This window comes from Bos indicus, chromosome 12 (genome assembly GCF_029378745.1).
Source record: "Bos indicus isolate NIAB-ARS_2022 breed Sahiwal x Tharparkar chromosome 12, NIAB-ARS_B.indTharparkar_mat_pri_1.0, whole genome shotgun sequence".
In the NCBI taxonomy this organism is placed as follows: domain Eukaryota; kingdom Metazoa; phylum Chordata; class Mammalia; order Artiodactyla; family Bovidae; genus Bos; species Bos indicus.
Window position 1 is genome coordinate 35,663,679 of NC_091771.1, and position 19,425 is coordinate 35,683,103.

A 19,425-nucleotide genomic window follows, 5' to 3' on the forward strand; every position below is an offset into this window, starting at 1 on the left:
TCCGAAATTCAGTACTTGGGTTCAACCTTGAAAATGACAGAATGATCTCAGTTCGTATCCAAGGTAAACCATTCAACATCACAGTAATCCAAGTCTATGCCCCAATCACTAATGGTGAAGCAGCTGAAGTTGAACACTTCTATGAAGATCTACAAGACCTTCTAGAACTAACACCAAAAAAAGAGAATGGAATGCAAAAGTAGAGAGTCAAAAAACACCTGGAGTAACAGGCAAGTTTGGCCTTGGGAGTACAAAATGAAGCAGGGCAAAGGCTAACAGGATTCCGCCAAGAGAATGCACTGATCATAGCAAACACACTTTTTCAACAACACAAAAGATGACCCTACACATGAACATCACCAGATGGTCAATACCAAAATCAGACTGATTACAGTCAGCAAAAACAAGACCTGGAGTTGACTATGACTCTTATCATAAGCTTCTCATAGCAAAACCACTAGGGAAACCCACTAGGCCAGTCAAGTACAACTTAAATCAAATCCCCTATGAATATGCAGTGGAGATAGGGAATAGATTTCACGGGATTAGATTTAGTAAACAGAATGCCTGAAGACTATGGGCATAGGTCCATGATACTGTACAGGAGGCAGCGAACGAAACCATCGCAAAGAAAAAGAAATGCAAGAAGGCAAAGTGGTTCTTTGAGGAGGCCTTACAAATAGAGGAAAGAAGAGAAGCGAAAAGCAAGGGAGAAAGGGAAAGGTATACCCAACCAAATGCAGAGTTCCCGAGAACAGCAAGGAGAGACAAGAAGGCCTTCTTCAACGCAAAGAAATAGAAGAAAACAACAGAAAGGGGAAGACTAGAGATCTCGTCAAGAAAGCCGGAAATATCAAAGGAACATTACATCCAAAGATAGGCACAGTAAGGGACTGAAATGGTAAAGATCTAACAGAAGCAGAAGTGATCAAGAGATGGAAAGAATACACAGAAGAACCGTACAAAAAAAAGATCGTAATGACCCGAATAACCACCATGGTGTAGCCTCTCACTCGGAACCAGACATTCTGCAGTGTGAAGTCAAGTGGGCCTTAGGAAGCACTGCTGCCAATAAAGCTAGTGGAGGTGACGGCATTCCAGAAGAGGTATTTAAAATCCTAAAAGATGATGCCGTTAAAGTGCTGCACTCAATATGCCAGCAAATTTGGAAAACCCAGAAGTGGCCACAGGACTGCAAAAGGTCAATCCTCATCCCAATTCCCAAGAAGGGCAGTACTAATGTTCAAACCACTGGACAACTGCACTCATCTACCATGCTAGTAAGGTAATGCTCAAAATCCTCCAAGCTGGGCCTCAGCATTAATGAACTGAGAACTTCCAGATGTTCAAGCTGCATTTAGAAAAGGCAGAGGAACCAGAGATCAAATTGCCAACATTCGCTGGATCATGGAGAAAGCAAGGGAATTCCAGAAAAACATCTACCTCTGTTTCATTGACTATGCTAAAGCCTTTGACTGTGTGGATCAAAACAAACTGGAAAACTCTTAAAGAGATGGGAATACCAGACCATCTTACCTGTGTCCTGAGAAACCTGTATGCGGGTCGACAAGTAACAGAACCCTGTATGGAACAACTGACTGGTTCAGGATTGAGAAAGGAGTACAAGGCTGTTTATTGTCACCCTGTTTATTTAACTTATACACAGAGCACATCATGTGAAATGCTGGGCTGGATGAGTTACAAGCTAGAATCAAGATTGCTAGGAGAAATATCAACAACTTCAGATATATGGATGATACCACTCTAATTGCAGAAAGCGATGAGGAACTATAAAGAGCCTCTTGATGCAGGTGAAAGAGAAGAGTGAAAAAGCTGGCTTAAAACTCAGTATTAAAAAAAACTAAGATCATGGCATCCAGTCCCATCACTTCATGGCAAACAGAAGGGGAAAAGGTGGAAGCAGTGACAGATTTCCTCTGCTTGGGCTCTGAAATCACTGCAGATCTAAGATCACTTCAGACAGCAGCCCTGAAGTTAGAAGACGATCGCTTCTTGTCAGGAAAGCTACGAGAAACACGGACACTGTGTTAAAAAGCAAGAACACCACTTTGCCAACAAAGGTCCATATAGTCAAAGCTGTGGTTGTTCCAGTGGTCATGTATGGATGTGACAGCTAGACAATAAAGACAGCAAAGCACCGAAGAAATGATTATTTCCAACTGTGGTGCTGGAAAAGATTCTTGAGCATTCCTTGGAATCAATGAGATCAAACAAGTCAATCTTAAAGGAAATCAACCCTGAATACTCTTTGCAAGGGCTGATGCTGAAGCTGAAGCTCCAATATTTTGGCCACCTGATGCAAAAAGTTGACTCATTGGAAAAGACCCTGATGCTGGGAAAAGATTGAGGGCAAGAGGAGGAGGGCGATAGAGGATGAGATGGTTGGATGGCATCACTGATTCAATGGACATGAACTTCAGCAAACTCCGGAAGATGGTGAGGCACAGGGAAGCCTGGCGTGCTGTAGTTTATGGGGTTGCAAAGAGTCGGACACGTAACTTGGTGACTGAACAATAGATAGCTCAATATCAAAAAACCGAACAATCCAATGAAAAAATAAGCAGATCTACACAGACATTTCTCCAAAGAAACCATACAGACAGCTTAAAAAGCACATTAAAAGATGCTCGACATCAGTAATTATTCAATTCAGTTCAGTCACTCAGTCATGTCAAACTCTTTGTGACCCCATGGACTGCAGCACGCCAGGCTTCCCTGTCCATCACCAACTCCTGGAGCTTGCTCAAACTCATGTCCATCGAGTTGGTGACACTATCCAACCATCTCATCCTCTGTCATCCCCTTCTCCTCCTGCCTTCAGTCTTTCCCAGCATTAGGAGAATCAGGAATTATTGTCTAGTAATAACTAATTATTAACAAAATGCAAGTTAAAACTTCAATGAGATCTCAAACGGGTCAGAATGGCCATCATCAAAAAAACCTACAAATAATAAATGCTGGAGAGGGTGTGAAGAAGAGGGAACCCTCCTACACTGTTTGTGGGAATGTAAACAGTGCAGCCACTGTGGTGAACAGTATGGAGATTCCTTAAAAAACTAAAAACAGACATACCATATGACTCAGCAATCCCACTCCTGGGCACATATCTGGAGAAAAGCATAATTCAAAAAGATACATGCAGCCCAATGTTCATAGTGGCACTATATACAACAGCCAGGACATGGGAGCAACCTAGATGTCCATCAACAGATGAATGGATAAAGGCGATGTGGCACATATATACAATGGAATATTGCTCAGTCATAAAGAAAGAATAAATAATGCCATTTACAGCAACATGGATGGATCTAGAGATTGTCATATTGAGTGAAGTCAGTCAGAGAAAGACAAATATAATATCACTTATATGTGAATCTTAAACAAAACAAGGGTAGAAATGAACTTATTTACAAAACAAAAGTAGAGTCATGGATGTAGAAAACAAACTTATGGTTACCAGAGGGAAAGGGTACGGGGACAAATTGGGAAACTGAGGTTGACATGTACATGCTACTACATATAAAATAGGTAACAAGGACCTGGGATCTACTGTATGATACAGGGAACCCTACTCAGTATTCTGTAATAGCCTAAATAGGAAAAGAATCTGAGAAAGAATCGATAAATGTATATACACATATAAGTGAATCACTCTGCTGTACACAGACTAACACAACACTGTAAACCAACCACATGCTAAAATGAAAAAGACTCAGATGCTTTGCCCACCACTGTCCCCCTCCAGCTTTTTCCAGGAGCTCGGCCATGATGGTGGAGCAGGAAGACCCCAATCTCACGTCCTCTCACAGGCACACCAAAATGACAAATACTTACAGAGCAACTACTGATAACACAGACCAGAACCTACCAGGGAAGACCTTCTACAACTAAAGATGTAAAGAAGGAACAACGGTGACACAAGCCGAAGGGCTGAGTCACAGCACAGCTGAGCCCCGCACCCCTGGGGGCAGGGGGTGAGCAGCCCATAAACGGGGGGACAACTACATTGCAGAAGTTCCCCCACTCAAGGAACAAGAGGTCTGAGCCCATTCCGGGCTCCCCAGCCTGGGGATCCTGTGCCAGGAAGACGCGCCCCTGGAATGTTTGGCTTAAAAGGCCAGTAGGGCTTACATCAGGGCATCCCTGAGGGCCCGGGGCAGGAGCAGTAATCTGAGAGAAGCCCAGGTCAGCTCCCCTGTCTACCAGGATGCTGGAGACTGAGCTCCTGGGGGCCACAGTCACGGGCATGGCCATTCCTTGGAGCTCCTCCCACCACATGGATGATGGTGCTACACATGCCACCGTGGGTCTGCTCCAGTGTGTCACCGGCCCTGCCCTGGCCACCGCCTGAGGCCCCAGTACTGGGACTCCTCAACTAAACGGCTAACTGAGCAGAAACGCAGCCCCACCTGCCAGCAGACAGGCTGCCCTAAGACCCCTGGGTCCTCTGCCCCCCTAGACTCACCAGTGAGCCGGCAACCAAGCCCAGAACCCCTGGACCTGGCCATGCCCTCAGGACCAGTGCCAGTAACTGGTGGGCTGACACCAGCTCTAGGGTCCTAGGGCCTGGCAACCAGCGAGCCCAGGACCCAGCCCCCCGAACCCTGGGTCCCCACCAGCCCCAGGACCACGGAAGCACCGAGGTCTGCCATGGCAGGACACAGCCCAGACAACGCCAGCCCTGAGATGCCTGGGCCCCTCGGCCAACTGCCCCACCCTCCCACCAGCAGGCTGGCATCAGCCCAGGTCCCTAAGGCCTGGCACCATTGATCTGGGACCTGGCTCCACCCATCACTAAGCCAGCACTTGCCCCAGGCCCCACCCCAGGCTCCAGTCCCCCCCTCACCCCCAGGCTACCATGAGCTCTACACATCTTGGACCCCTCAGCAAGTCCCCCAGGATCCAGCATCACTCATCAGCAGGCCAGCACTGGCCCTGGGACACCCTGCAACCTGTAGCAGCTGTGTCAAGAACCCAGCCCTGTCCCCCAGCAGCTGACACAAGATCCAGAAACACTGGCCCCAGAGCACCCCACCCTGGGATTGCTCCCTGCCAACCCCACCATGGGCCAGCACTGTCCCTGGGACCCCCAGGCCCTGTAGCCATACTCCTTATGACCAGCCCACAGTGGCCAGCAGCCTCCACACAAGACAAGGCCTAGTACCAGAGCCAACCGTACCAGGGCCCCAAAACGCCTCCCAGGCTGCCCACAGCGGTCAGCCCACCACAACAGAAAGACACAGGCAGCTCACAGAGGGTTCACTCCAACATACGGCTCTGGTGACCAGAGGGGACCTGTGTGCTACAAGAGGCCACTTCTCCAAGGACAGGACACACACCAACCTACCAGATACATGGAAATAAAAACAGCTAACTAGGCAAAATGAGGCAACAGAGGAACACATTCCAAAGCAAGGAACAAGATAAGAACCCAGAAGCACTAGGTGAAATGGAGGCAGGCAGTCTACTTAATAAAGATTTCAAGGTGGGACTTCCCCGGTGGTCCAGTGGTTAAGAATCCACCTGCCAAAGCAGAGGACATGAATTCAATCCCTGGTCAGGGAACCAAGATCCCACATGCCACGCAGTGCGACCAAAAAACAACAAAGAAGAAATTTTAAAATACCCAGATACAAATGAAAACAAAGGGCCAATGATTCAAAATTGATGGGATGCAGCAAAAACAGTTCTAAAACAATGAGACAGGACACCATAAAACTCTAAGAAGAGAACACAGGCAAAACATTATCTGACATAAATCTTGCCAATGTGTTCTTAGGTTGGTCTGCCAAGGCAACAGAAATAAAAGCAAAAATAAATAAATGGGACCTAATCAAACTTACAAGGCTTTACTTTTAAAATCCTTTTTCATTTTAAAAAGCTTTTAAATGAAAAGACTACCTACAAAAGGACTGGGAGAAAATATTTGCAAATAATGCAACCAATAAGAGTTTAATTTCCAAAACACACAAACAGCTCATACAACTCAATAACAGAAAACCAAAATACCAAATTAAAAAAGTGGGCAGAACACCTTAAAAAGGCATTTTCCCAAAAATGCTATACAGATGGCCGAAAGGTACATAAGAGGTGCTCAACACTGCTGATTACTAGAGAAATGAAATCAAATCCACTCAGAGCAGTGAGAAGGGACATCATTAAAAAGCATATGAATAACAAATTCTGGAGAGGATGTAGAAAAGATGGAACCCTCCTACGCTGTTGGTGGGAATGTAAACTGGTGCAGCACTGTGGGGAACAGTATGGAGGTTCCTTAGAACACTGAAAATAGAGCTATCATATGACCCAGCAAGCCCACTCCTGGGCATATATCTGGAAAAGACAAAAACTCCAATTCTAAAAGACACGTGCACCCCAGTGTTCACTGCAGCACTATTTACAAGAGCCAGGACATGGAAGCAACATAAACGACCATCAAGAGAGGAAGGATAAAGAAGATGTGATACATATATACAATGGAATACTACTCAGCCACGAAAAACAGTGAAATAATGTCATTTGCAGCAACATAAATGGACCAAGAGGCAATCATACTAAGTCAAGTCAGACAGAAAAACAAATACCATATGATACCACTAAAATGTGGAATCCAAAATGTCACACAAATGAATTTATTTACAGAACAGAAACAGACTCCCAGACACAGAAAATAAACCTGCGGTTACCAAAAGAGAAGGGGGGAGGATAGGTTAGGAGTTTGGCATTAGTATACACACTACAGTATATACAATGCGTAAAAAACACGGCCCTACACCATAGCACAGGAACTATATTCAATATCAATAATAAAACATAATGAAGAGAATATGAAACATATATATACACACACACACATGCCTATATACATGTATATCTGAATCACTTTACTATACACCAGAAGCCAATACAACATTGTATTGTGTGTAATGTAATCAAATGTAATCAAAATGTAATAAAAACTACACTTCAATTAAAAACGAAAAAAAGGAGCTTCCCTGGTAGTCCAACTGGTGAAGAATCTGCCTTGCAATGCAAGGCACACTGGTTCAATTCCTGGTCCAAGAAGATCCCACATGCCTTGGGGAGCTCGTGTGCCACAATTAATGAGCCCAGGCTCTGGAGCCCAAGAGCTGCAACTCTTGAAGCCCACGTGCCTACGATCCACAACAAGAAAAGCCACTGCAATGAGAAGCCCTCACACCACAACCAGAGAGCAGCCCCTGCTTGCTGGAGCTGGCAGCTGGAGAAAGCCCTCAGGTAGCAACAAAAAGCCAGCACAGCCAAAAATAAATACATAAATATTAACTTAAAAACATACCTAAGGGCATTTGAACAAAAAGTATGAAGACTATTTCAATAAGTATTTTTTAAAAATTAAAAAAAATAAATAGTTCTAGGAGGTAAGTTTATAGTGACACACACTCAAGAAACAAGAAAAATCTCAAACAACCTAACCTTGCACCTAAATGAACTAGAAAAAGTAAGAACAAAACCCAAAGTTAGTAGAAGGAAAGATAAAATCAGAGCAGAAATAAATGACACTGAGACAAAAAAAAAAAAATAGGAAAATAAAAAGATCAATAAAATTAAGAGTTGGCTCTTTGAAAAGATAAAGTTGATAAGTCTTTATCCAGAGTCATCAAAAGAAATTTTGGTTAAAACCAAAAATGAAAAAGGAAAAGTTACAGTTGATACCACAGAAATACAAAGGATCATAAAAGACTATTACAAACAACTCTATATCAATAAAATAGCAAAACTAGAAGAAAAGGACAAATTCCCAGAAATGTACAATCTCCCAAGACTTAACAAGGAAGAAACAGAAAATATGAACAGACCAGTAATCAAATTGAATCAATAACTTTAAAAAACACCCAACAAACAAAAGTGCAGAACCACATGGCTTCATGGGTGAATTCCAGCAACATTTAGAGAACAGTTGATCATTCTGAAGACTATTTAAAAAAAAAAAAAACTGAGGGAAGAATGTATCTGAATTCATTCTACAAGGCCAGAATCACCTTGATACCACAACTAGACAAGGATATCATACAAAAAAGAAAATTACAGGTCAACATCACTTGATGAACACATGCAAAAATCCTCAACAAAATATTACCACACTGATTCCAATAATACACTAAAAAGGACCACACACCATGATCAAGTAGGATTATCCCAGGGATGCAAGGATTTTTTCAGTATCAATAAATCAATCAGTGTGATACACCACACTGACCAACTGAAGAATAAAAATCATATGATCATTTCAATAGATGCAGGAAAAAGCTCTGGATAAAATTCAAAATCCATTTATGGTTTAAAAAAAAAAAACGAAACTCTCCAGTCCTGGGTATAGAGGGAACATACCTCCACATATACTGAGAAAAATGGAGCTGGAAGAATCATACCCCCTGACTTCAGACTATACTACAAAGCTACAGTAGTCAAAACAGTATGGTGCTGGCAAAAAAAAAAAGACATATTAGCTCAGACAGGATAGAAAGCCCAGAAATAAACCCACATACTTATGATCAATTAATCTACAACAAGGAAGCAAGAATAAACAATGATAAAATGATAGTCTCTTCAGTAAGTGCTGGGAAAACTGGACAGCTGCATATAAAAGAATGAAATCAGAACATTCTCTAACCTCATACACAAAAATAAGCTCAAAATGGATTAAAGACCTAAATGTAAGGCTGGATACTATAAAATTCTTAAGAGAAAAACATAGGCAGAACACTCTTTGACATAAACTGCAGCAAGATCTTTTTGAATCCACCTCCTAGAGTAGTGGACATTAAAACAAAAACAAACAAATGGGACCAAATTAAACTTAAAAAGTTTTTGCACAACAAAGGAAACCATAAACAAAATGAAAAGACAACCCATTGAATGGGAGAAAATATTTGCAAATGAGGCGACCAACCAGGGATTCTACCTTTAAAATACACAAACAGTTCAGGCAGCTCAATATCAAAAAAGAAAAAAAAAAAAAAAACCCACAACCCAATCAAAAAATGAGCAGAAGAACTAAATGGACATTTCTCCAAAGAAGACACACAGATGGGCAAAAAGCACATTAAAAAATGCTCTCAACATCACTACTTTTTAGAGAAATGCAAATCAAAACTACAATGAGGTAACACCTCCTAAGAACAGCCATCAATAAAAAAGTCAACCAACAATAAATGCTAGAGAAGATGTTGGAGGGAATGCAAGTTGGTGCAGCCATTATGGAAAACAGTATGCAGGAAACAGAGCTAACGTCTGATCCTGCAATCTCACTCCTGGGCATATATCCTGTCAAAAAACATAATTTGAAATAATACACGCACCCCAATGTTCAATGCAGCACTATTTACAATAGCTAAAACATGAAAGAAACCTAAATGTCCATCAACAGATGAACGGGTAAAGATGTGGTACATATATACAATGGAATATTACTCAACCATAAAAGAGAATGAAATAAAGCTATTTGCAGCAACATGGATGAACCTAGAGATTATCATAGTGAAGACAGAGAGAGACAAATATATGACACCCCATATATGTGGAAATCTATAAAAATGTAAAATGATCTTATTTACAAAACAGAAACAAAGTCACAGATGTAGAAAACAACCTTATGGTTACCAGGGGAAAGTGGGTATGTGTGTGTACACACACACACACATATAAGTGAATCATTTTATGGTACACCTGGAGCACTACATTGTAAATTAACTATACTTCAATTAAAAAATAAAAAAAAATAGAACTCTCACCTCTAAAACAGAGAGTTGATTTTCTAAAAAATGTGGAAAAGTAAAATTCAAGACAGAAAGAAAGAAAACAAGAATGCCCACTCTCACTACTTTTATTCAACATACTATTGGAAGTCCTAGCCACAGCAATCAGAAGAAAAAAAAATAAAAGGGATCCAAATTGGAAAGGAAGTAAAACTGTCACTGTTTGCAGATGACATGATACTACACATAGAAAATCCTAAAGATGCCACCAGAAAACTGCTACAGCTCATAAATGAATTCAGTAAATTTGTAGACAACAAAATTAATATAGAGAAATCTGTTGCATTTCTATACATTCACAACAAAAGGTCAGGCAGAACACTGACATAAATCATAGTGATATTTTTTCAATTCTTTTCTTAAGACAAAGGAAATGAAAGCAAAAATAAATAAATTTACAAGCTTTTGCACAGCAAAGAAAACTAATAACAAAGTGAAAAGTCAATCTACTGAATGGGAGAAGATACCTGCAACTTTTAAAACCAATAAAGAATTACTATCAAAAACATACAAACAACTCATACAACTCAATATAAAAAAAGAAATTAAAAAAGGGCAGAAGACTTGAATACCCATTTTTCCAAAGAAGATATATAGATGACCAACAAGCACATGAAAAGATGCTCAACACTTCTAATCAGGGAAATGCAAATCAAAACCACAAAGAGCTATCACCTCATACCTGTCAGAATGGCTATCATCAAAAAGATCACAAAAATCAAATGGTGGTGAGGATGTGGAGAAAAAGGAACCCTTGTGCACTGTGGGTGGGAGTGTAATTGGTGCATCCTCTATGGAAAATTGTGCACATTCCTCAAAAAACCAACAATAGGGCTTCACTGTTAGCTCAGTGGTAAACAATGGTGGTAAACTGGTGTCTAACAAGAGACACCAGTTTGATCCCTGGTCCAGGAAGGTCCCACATGCCTCGCAACCACTAAGCTCATGCACCACAGCAACTGAGCCTATGTTCTAGAGCCTGGGGGGCCGCAATCACTGAAGCCGACGTGCCCTGGAGCCTGTACTCTGCAACAAGAGAAGTCACCACAATGAGAAACCTGTGTTTCAGTGCAAACTGAAACTGGAGAGTAGCCCCTGTTCGCTACAACTACAGAAAAAAGCCTGCACAGCAACGGAGGCCCAGCACAACCAAAAGTAAATAAATAATTTTTTAAAAACTAGAACTGTTATACCATATGATCCAGCAATTCCACTCCTGGATATAAATCTAGAAAAAATGAAAAACGATACATGTACCCAAAAATTCATAAAACATTGTTTACAATAGCCAAGACATGGAAGCAACCCAGGTGTCCATCAACAAGCAAATGGATAAAGACATGGTAAATATATATAAGGGAATATTAGCCACAGAAAAAGAATGAAATTTTGCCACTTGCAGAACTGTGGACAGATCTGGAGGGTAATATTCAGAAAAAGACAAACACTGTTACCCTTTTGTATGTGACATCTTAAAAAACAGAAAAGAAGCAATAAAACAAAACAGATACAAAGAGCAAACTAGTGGCTGGTTGCCAATGGGGAGAGGAAATTACCGAAGGACAAGGTAGGGATTTGAAACTGTCATAGTTACTCTCCAACTCTCTTCCATGGAAGCTGGACCAGTCACACCGACACTGGGTTGGGAGACCCTTTCCCCTCACACACCTGCAGCCCCGCCTGATGAATGCCCCACGAGGAACGGTCTCTCGGCACAACACTACACCTGAAGGCAAGGTCTGTCCAGGACAGTCCACGGCCTCTGTCATCCTTTCATCACATCTTTTTCTTGGTTTGTAAGCACTCTTTATAAAACAAGCTCTTTGTCACATGGATTTTGTACCATATTTTCTTCCAGTTTGCCGCTGTATTTTTTTTTCAATTTTGCCAAGAAGAAATGGCAGATAATTATGCAATTAAATGTATCGATCTCCTCTTTTGTGACTTTGGGGGTCTCTTGTATAATGTCCTTTGTTGCTCAGTCGTGTCCAACTCTTTGCCACTCCATGCAGCCCAACAAGCTCCTCTGTTCATGGGATTCTCCAGCCAAGAATCTGGACAGGGTTGCCATTCCCTCCTTCAGGGGATCTTGCCGACCCAAGGATGGAAGCCAGGTCTCCGGTACTGGCTGGCAGATTCACCATCACCTAGCAACCAGGGAAGCCCATTAGAGGACTGGAAACTACTAAACAGGCCTTCTCCACTGAAGAGTATGAATATAATTGACCGCTCTTTATGTGTTTTTGTGGTTTATTCTTCCCACTTAAGTCTTTGAGTCATCTGGAACTCATTTTCATACAGGGGTGAGATCCAATTGCATCTTTTACAAGCTGGTTACACAGTCCCAACACCATTTATCAAATGACCTGTCTCTCCCTTAAAGACACTGAAAGCTACCTTATAGTCCAAGTTTCTATTTCAAAGCCTACCTTATTCCCATAAAGTGGTCTTTTCTGTGCCTTTCTGGTCTGGCGAGTAGTGGCTTCATCCAGTTCCCTTTGTTCTAGCCTTAAACACCACTCTGAGTCTGAGCTGACTCCACACAAGTAAGGCCACTATTCTGCTCAAGACCTGCCAGGCAAGAACACCTAAGAAGCCACCCCGCCATCCACAGCTTAGAATAGGTTCTTGGCTGCCACGTGCACGACTTTTTCTAATCTTCACAGAAACTCAGGAGGTCGGGAGGCAATCCGAGGTTGGGGCGGAGAGGGGTCCCCCAGCAGCCAGCCACCGGCAGCCCAGGCCCCGCCCAGAAGCCAACCCCCTGCAGAAGGTAGGGCCGGCTGCCACTTCCTCATAAGATGCACTCTCACCGGCCTCGAGACCCGTGAAAACCACACAGGTGTAACTCCTGCTCCTTGGCAGCACCCAGGACACTGGCTGCTGTTCTCAACAATCATCTCTCTCCTCCGAGGCCTCCCTCTCTGGCCGGGGATTCCCCTGGGGAGACAGGGGCTAGGTCTCCACACACACACCCTCATGCCCCCAACCCCCAGTCTCAGGGATGAGAACCAGCAGGCCCAGCTCTGAAAACTCATGTCTTCGCAAACAAGCTGTTCCTCGTGCTGCTGCTAGAAGACACTGCAAGACAGATGCGTGGCAAACACGCCCCTCATGGTCCCATGGTCACCGGGCCTCACCTGGCCTGAGAAGCAGCTACCCGCCTGCAGAGAGGAGTGTGTTGTCCACGATGACACTTGGCACACAAAGGGTGTACAGGAGGCTACATGAAGGGGGGCCGGACAAGAACCCACCCTCGGGCCCTGGGCGTGGTGGGAGGAGGAGGGAAGGCAGAGACCAACGCCAGGATGAGTCCTAAGAGTATCAGAACGAGCAGAAGCAGGGAGCAAGGGGAGGCGGGAAGGTGGGGCTGAGACCAGGGAAGCAGCCTGGGGTTCTTTACGGGTTCCCTGCACACAAACCCCAGCGTGGATGTCTGTCCTGAGCCCCTACCTCCGGCAATAGCCATCCTCCACTCAGCCTGGTCAGTTTCACTTCCCGAAGCAAGGCTGTTCCAACTGGTCCTGCCCTCACCTCCTCTACGCCCCAGTTCGAGTATCCATGTTCTCTTCCAGTTTACCCTGCTCAAGGACAGCTTCCTTGAATGAAAAACACCCTCAAGGATAAATATCAACTTTGCAACCCTGCTAAAGTCAAACCTAGGCCTGTGCTCCCACCACACACATGCACACCCGCACAAGCACATATATATACAGGCCTGGGTCCCTCACTCTCCTCCTTTCCTCCGGGTCACCCCTTCCCTTTCTCGAGGCTTCGGAGTGAAGGCTCCCCCGCCTTGTGCAGTCTATGAGGGCCTTGGCACGGGGATGGCGGGGAAAGAAGGGGACAGTCACACGTGTGCTGACACTGCAGCCACAATGGCCCTGTATGCACGCTGCTCCTTTCCTCCGAGATGACCGACCTCTTGAGAAACTATGGAAAGATTTCCAACCTCCAAAGTGCCCGGCGCCGCGCGCATCCTCACCCCGCCAACCACGGCATGCTCAGCTCCTTTCCTCCCACCTCAGTTACTCTCTGGTGACCCCCACCGCCCCTACCGTCGGCCACGGCTAGAAGACTCGGAAGATGCGTTACTGAGATCCAATGTCCAGCTGTCCCTGGACGGGCACAGGCACCCGGAAAACATCTGCAAGACCCGCACGGGCCGACGGTACAAAGCCCTGTAACAAAAGCCCACCCGGCTCGGTCCCCCGTGGATTCCACTTAACCACGTACCTGGCAAAGAGCAGGTGCTCAAGAAACCCTGGGGCGTCTGGCAGAACTACGAATTCCCCGGAGGACGCGGTCCCCTCAGAGGAAGGTGCAGGGCCTCTGCGGGAAGGCCTGCTCCGAGTCCGGGCCCCTGGCACCCCCCGCCCTCCCGGCGCCCCTCTCACCTGTAGGCCCAGGGCGACACGCTGCGCAGGTTGGTGGGCGGCCGGAAGCGGCGGTCGGCGGGCCTGCCCCCGGCCGGGCAGCTGGCGTTGCGCGCCTGCTCGCGCGGGCCCAGCTGCAGCGTGTGGTGGAAGGCGCCGAGCACGCCGGCCGCCAGTCGCCCGTACAGCTGCTCCAGGAGCTCCTCGGGCCGGTCCGCGCAGCCCCGCGCCCGTGCTGGCCGCCGGCCCGCCTTCGGGGCGCCCCCCGCCCGGCCCGGCGACAGCGCCAGCAGGACACCGGCCACCAACGCCCAGACCTGCGGGACAGGCCGCGCTCAGCGCCGCGCGCAGGAGGGGCCCGCACCCCCGGTCTCCCGCGCCCCCCATCCCGGGTCCCCGCCCCGCGCCCTCCGCCTCTGGGGCCCCGTCCCGCGCCCCACCCCTGGGCCCCGCGCCCCCGCCCGGAGGATGGGTGCGGACCACGCCGGGCCCCGCGCGCCCTCCCCACCCGTGCGCCGTCCTCGGGGACCCCGCGGCCCTGCCCCGCGCCGGCCCACGCGCCCCTCGCCGCCGCCGCCCCGAGCCGGGGTCCGCGCGGAGCGCGGGTGTGCGGTGCGCGTGTGCGTGTGCCGGCCGGGCTGCTGCGCCGCGGGCTGCGAGTGCCTGTGACGGCGCCCGGGCCCCTCGGCGGCCCCCGCGTGTCCGAGGCGCGCGGACCCCACGAGCCGCCCGGGCCCGGGACTGAGTCGAGCGCTCGCGCCGCGCACTCACCGGCGGCCCCAGCATTGCCGCGAAGTGGCTCCGGTGGTCGCGGAGGCGCGGACACGTCCGAGCGGAGCCGCGCGGCGCGGCGCGAGCGGAAGGAGGCGCCTCGGCTGGAAGGGAAGTCAGAGGGTCCGGCCGCGCGGGAAGAGCCCCGGGACGACGGGCACCTGGAGAGGAGCGCGCGGGCCTGGAGGCAGCCTGTCTCACCACGCCTTCCTGAGGGACTGGAGACTTAGTGTTCCGAACCGGGTGGGGAAGCGGCCGTTTGTCCTTCCCCCAAACGCCCAGGAAACGGCCCTTCTCTGCACCCACCCCCGCCCCCCAGCAGCTCAGAAAACCGAGCACCAAACACCCGACCCAGACTGCCCTTTTGTGGCTGGAAACCGGCACCTTTGGGCGCACCTTTGGGTGTCTGGACGCCTGCTCCTGAAGCCGGGACTCTACGCACGAGCAGTGGTGTGAAATAAGACCGATTCTTTGTAAATAAAGACAATATACTTACCTGGAGGGATTCTACTTCAAGAACAACCAAACGCGCTCGCTCGTTATATAAATCTACCTTAATGCTTTTAGGTGGCGGCCTGGTGAATACGGTCATTTCACAGCAGTTATACTTCGCCAATAAAAACAAAAGAATGATAAGAGCTGAAAGGTTTCCGAAGGTACAGAAAATACACGATTTATGGTTCCTTGAACGGTTTCTAGCTTTGGTATTTGCCTTGTAAATCATTGGTGAAAACACATTTCAGTTATGCTGTGTAGAAAAACAACACTTTTGTATGCCTTGAATACCCTATAACTGAAGAGGAATCGCCCTATCTACTGCTAAAAAGCCCACAGAAATTGCCAATTTAAGCAATTAACAGCTTGGTGAGTAAACGTTCCTTTTGAGGTTACTTTTTTGACTAGTAGATAAATTGTGTTGTTTCCTTTACGGTAAAATGGGAATAAACATAGCAATGCACAAGCATATTGTTTGTGGGTTGTTTCCCCCCCCCCCCCCCAATTTGGTAAAGGTGTGGGAATACTTTGAAAGGTAAGGCGGTACAGACCAGACTGTTCCCTCTGCATTATTCAACGAAATACCTTCCACTGTCTGATAACTCGGCAACTTCTCTCTCCTCCCTTGTTACTTGGAAACGAAAATATTTATTTTCCAACAGTTTTCATTTTGTGAAAGGTCATAAACACTGAACATGCTCGCCCACTTGATAGAACATACAATTAGTCTTTTTGATACTAAACAAAGTTGAGAAATTCTAACAGATGCAAAATCCAGTAGTCAGTACCCTCAGATCAGAACATACTTATGAAGTGAACATACTTATGAAATAAACATGTTAACAGTTCAAATCCCACCTTAAGACAAGTGAGAAAAAGGGAAGGAAGTTCTCAAAAGCCCAGCCCTCCATCTAGGCACCCAGAGCCACTGTGGGGGCAGCTGTTTCCACTCACCTTCTGGGTCAGGGCAGACCAGAACTCCTTCCCTCCTGTGAAGGTCAGCGCCTCTTCCTCTGCCGTGTCCTCTGTCAGCACCTGGATGTCCCACCCCTGCTCTTCACTCCCCACCTTGGACACCTGAGGAGTCTTTCAAAACTGGCCTCCAAGTAGCTACCCCGGCTCCACCCACCGTTCCCCATCAGGTCTCAGGTACTGGAGCGTGTGGAGGCCCATCCCTCTCCCCCGCCTCGCCCCTTGCACACACACCCCACCCCCCACCTCCAGGTATGATCATTGTGGATACCGGTTCCCAGTGCAGCCTGTGACTCACCTCAGGCACTAGCACTTTCTTCCCTCATCTTCTGCAATTCTCTGACCTCTGACCTTGCCTCTTCACCATTCCTTCCCACCCCAACAAGTCCTGGTGTCCTCCCCGCACCGTTCAACAGTTACCCCAGTCCCTTGATCCTTTTTAGCTACTCTGTTCAGTTCACACAGCTGGCTGACCACACACAGCTGTTTACGCCACATACCTGAGGCCTCCACCCACACCCCTGTGCATCACACTTCCCGACTCACGGTCTCTTTTCCCAAGATAACTTGCTTCCATGTCTGGCCTCGGATCTTTGCTCCCCTTCACCTCCATGCCCCGGGCTCTACACACTTCTTACTCGTGCTGCTTCCAGCCCTCCCATGACCTAACACCCACAAATTTCTGCTGTTCTCCCCCAGGAATTAGAGCAGCAGCCCTGGCCTGGGGTGACCAACGGCCTTCCCCCTGGAACGCCCACCTCCATAAAAGGCAACACCAGCAGCCGCTCAGCTCCTCAGCAGCAAGTGGCCATCAGCCTCCCTTCTGGGCTTCCCTCATCAGGACTTGGGTGTGCCTTTCTCTCACTTGTCAGGGCTGCACTGAACTGTCAACATGTTTATTTCATTAAGTACGTGGTGGTGTTTAGGCGCTCAGTTGTGTCCAATTCTTTGCGACCCCTTCCTCTGTCCATGGATTCTCCAGGGAAGAACACGAGTGGGTTGCCAGTTCCTTCTCCAGAGGATCCTTCTAACCCAGGGATTGAACCCAAGTCTCCTGCACGGGCACGCTCCACTTCCTAAACATGGGCTGAATTGGACCAATCCCAACAGCTCTCACTCCCAGAACAAGGCCAGCCCAGTGACCTCTCACCCAGGCCTCTGCGAGTGGTCCCCTCCCCCATCCCCATGACACCAGTGGGGTCACTTTCTAGAAGATAAATCAAGTCACATCACTCACCTTCCTCTCTGCTGTTGCTAGAAAAGACCTACTCCTGCCTCCCTGGTGGACAGCGGCTCCTTGCCCGCTCCCGAGCACACTGCACCCACCACATCTAGCCCCAGACACTCTAGCTCTCTGCCCCCAACACCCCCAGATCCTCCTGCTTGTGGGTTAGCACCTGCTCCTCCTGCCCAGGGCACTGCTGCCCTTGAATCATCACCTGGTACTGATACAAACGCCTCTCCCAGAGGGGTTCCCAGATCATCTCCTCCACCATCAACACTCTCCTGATGCGCCTTCATTTCATCTTCTGACTGCCCTCATCAGAGCTGTGGTGTTCCCAGTAGTCACGCGTGGATATGAGAGCTGGACCATAAAGAAGGCTGAGTGCTGAAGAACAGATGCTTTTGAAGTGTGGTATTGGAGAAGACTCTTGAGAGTCCCTTGGACTGCAAGGAGATCCAACCAGTCAATCCTGAAGGAGATCAGTCCTAAACAGTCATTGGAAGGACTGATGCTGAAGCTGAAACTCCAGTATTTTGGCCACCTGATGCGAAGAACTGACTTATTGGAAAAGACCCTGATGCTGACAAAGATTGAGGGCAGGGGGTGGCAGAGGATAAGATGGTTGGATGGCATCACAGACTCAATGGACATGAGTTTGAGTAAGCTTCAGGAGTTGGTGATGGACAGGGAAGCCTGGCATGCTGCAGTCCATGGGGTCACAGAGTCAGACATGACTGAGTGACTGAAGAGCAACTGCCCTAGAGCCCACTAAAACTACATTCACTATCTGTCTCCCCGGCCAGAATTTAAGCTCTTTGAGGACTGGGTGGTGGTGTCTTGGTCATGACAGTGTCCTCAGATTCTCCCACACACCAGACATCTCATGTATTTGCTGAACACCTGCCCCATTGGGTCACGACCTTTTTAGGGAGCAGGGAACGTGCTCTAATTAGGTGTTTCTCTCCTGCACCTAACAGAAATGTGCACACGGCAGAAACAAAATGAGACAGATGGGCCCTCCTCTCATGAGGTGTCACAGACAAGCCACTTCTCCTGACTGCCCACCAGTGCAAGTCCACAGGACACGGCCAACCAGTCAGGTGCACTGCGGAGGACGCAGGCAGTCCTGGCCTTGACCCCGCACCCAGAGTCCTGCTGGGGAAGGCCCCTTGAGGCTGCCATTGCTCAGGTGGTTGGTGCTATGAGGCTGCAGGAGGAGGCGATTACAGAAAAGATTGAGAGGCTTAAGATCTGGTATTTCCTGTCACTACACCTTCCTGCCTTCAAGACACAACTGCTTCACTAGTGCTGGAGCCCCCACCAGGCAAAACTTCCAGACTCAGTCCCCAAACACCAAGCAAGTTTGCTTGAACAACAACTCATCAAGGGTATATCTGAGCACAGTATTTTTCAAGCCACAAACCGTTAAGTCAATACCGTGCTTTCACTAATACTGTCTAAGAAATTACAGAAAAGAGCAGCACATACCTCAGTAATTAGGATACTTACGTGGGTGTGGGTGCCAGGTAGTGCTGCAAGATTTACTTCTTGTCCAAATTTCATTGTTACTGTTGTTTAGTCACTCAGTTGTGTCCGACTCTTTGTGACCCCTTCCTCTGTCCATGGATTCTCCAGGCAAGAATACTGGAGTGGGTTGCTAGTTCCATCTCCAGAGGATCTTCCTGATCCAGGGATTGGACCTGAGTCTCCTGCCTTGCAGGCAGATTCTCTACCACTGAACCACTAGGGAAGAAGATTTACTTCCTAC

At 47.4% G+C, this 19,425-nt stretch overlaps 1 protein-coding gene across 4 annotated transcripts in view; it reads right to left on the minus strand.

The window, feature by feature from the left end:
- The window catches only part of IL17D (interleukin 17D), a 31,333-nt gene extending 14,705 nt beyond the window's left edge, over nt 1–16,628 (minus strand). Inside the window, exons 1-5 of one of the 4 annotated variants that reach the window (XR_011569762.1) lie at nt 14,966–16,628; nt 14,216–14,511; nt 13,877–13,999; nt 12,248–13,399; nt 11,073–11,965 (exon numbers count right to left, since the gene is read on the minus strand). Coding sequence is in view for 3 of the 4 variants with exons in the window: in XM_070800301.1 (XP_070656402.1) it covers nt 13,042–13,399; nt 13,877–13,999; nt 14,216–14,511; nt 14,966–14,980 (792 nt within the window). In the remaining variant the exon portion in view is untranslated. Of the gene's footprint in view, nt 1–11,072; nt 13,400–13,876; nt 14,000–14,215; nt 14,512–14,965 lie in introns of those variants that run through there. The other 3 variants (XM_070800304.1, XM_070800301.1, XM_070800303.1) reach the window with 3 other exon arrangements.
- Nucleotides 16,629–19,425: the final 2,797 nt, after the last annotated feature.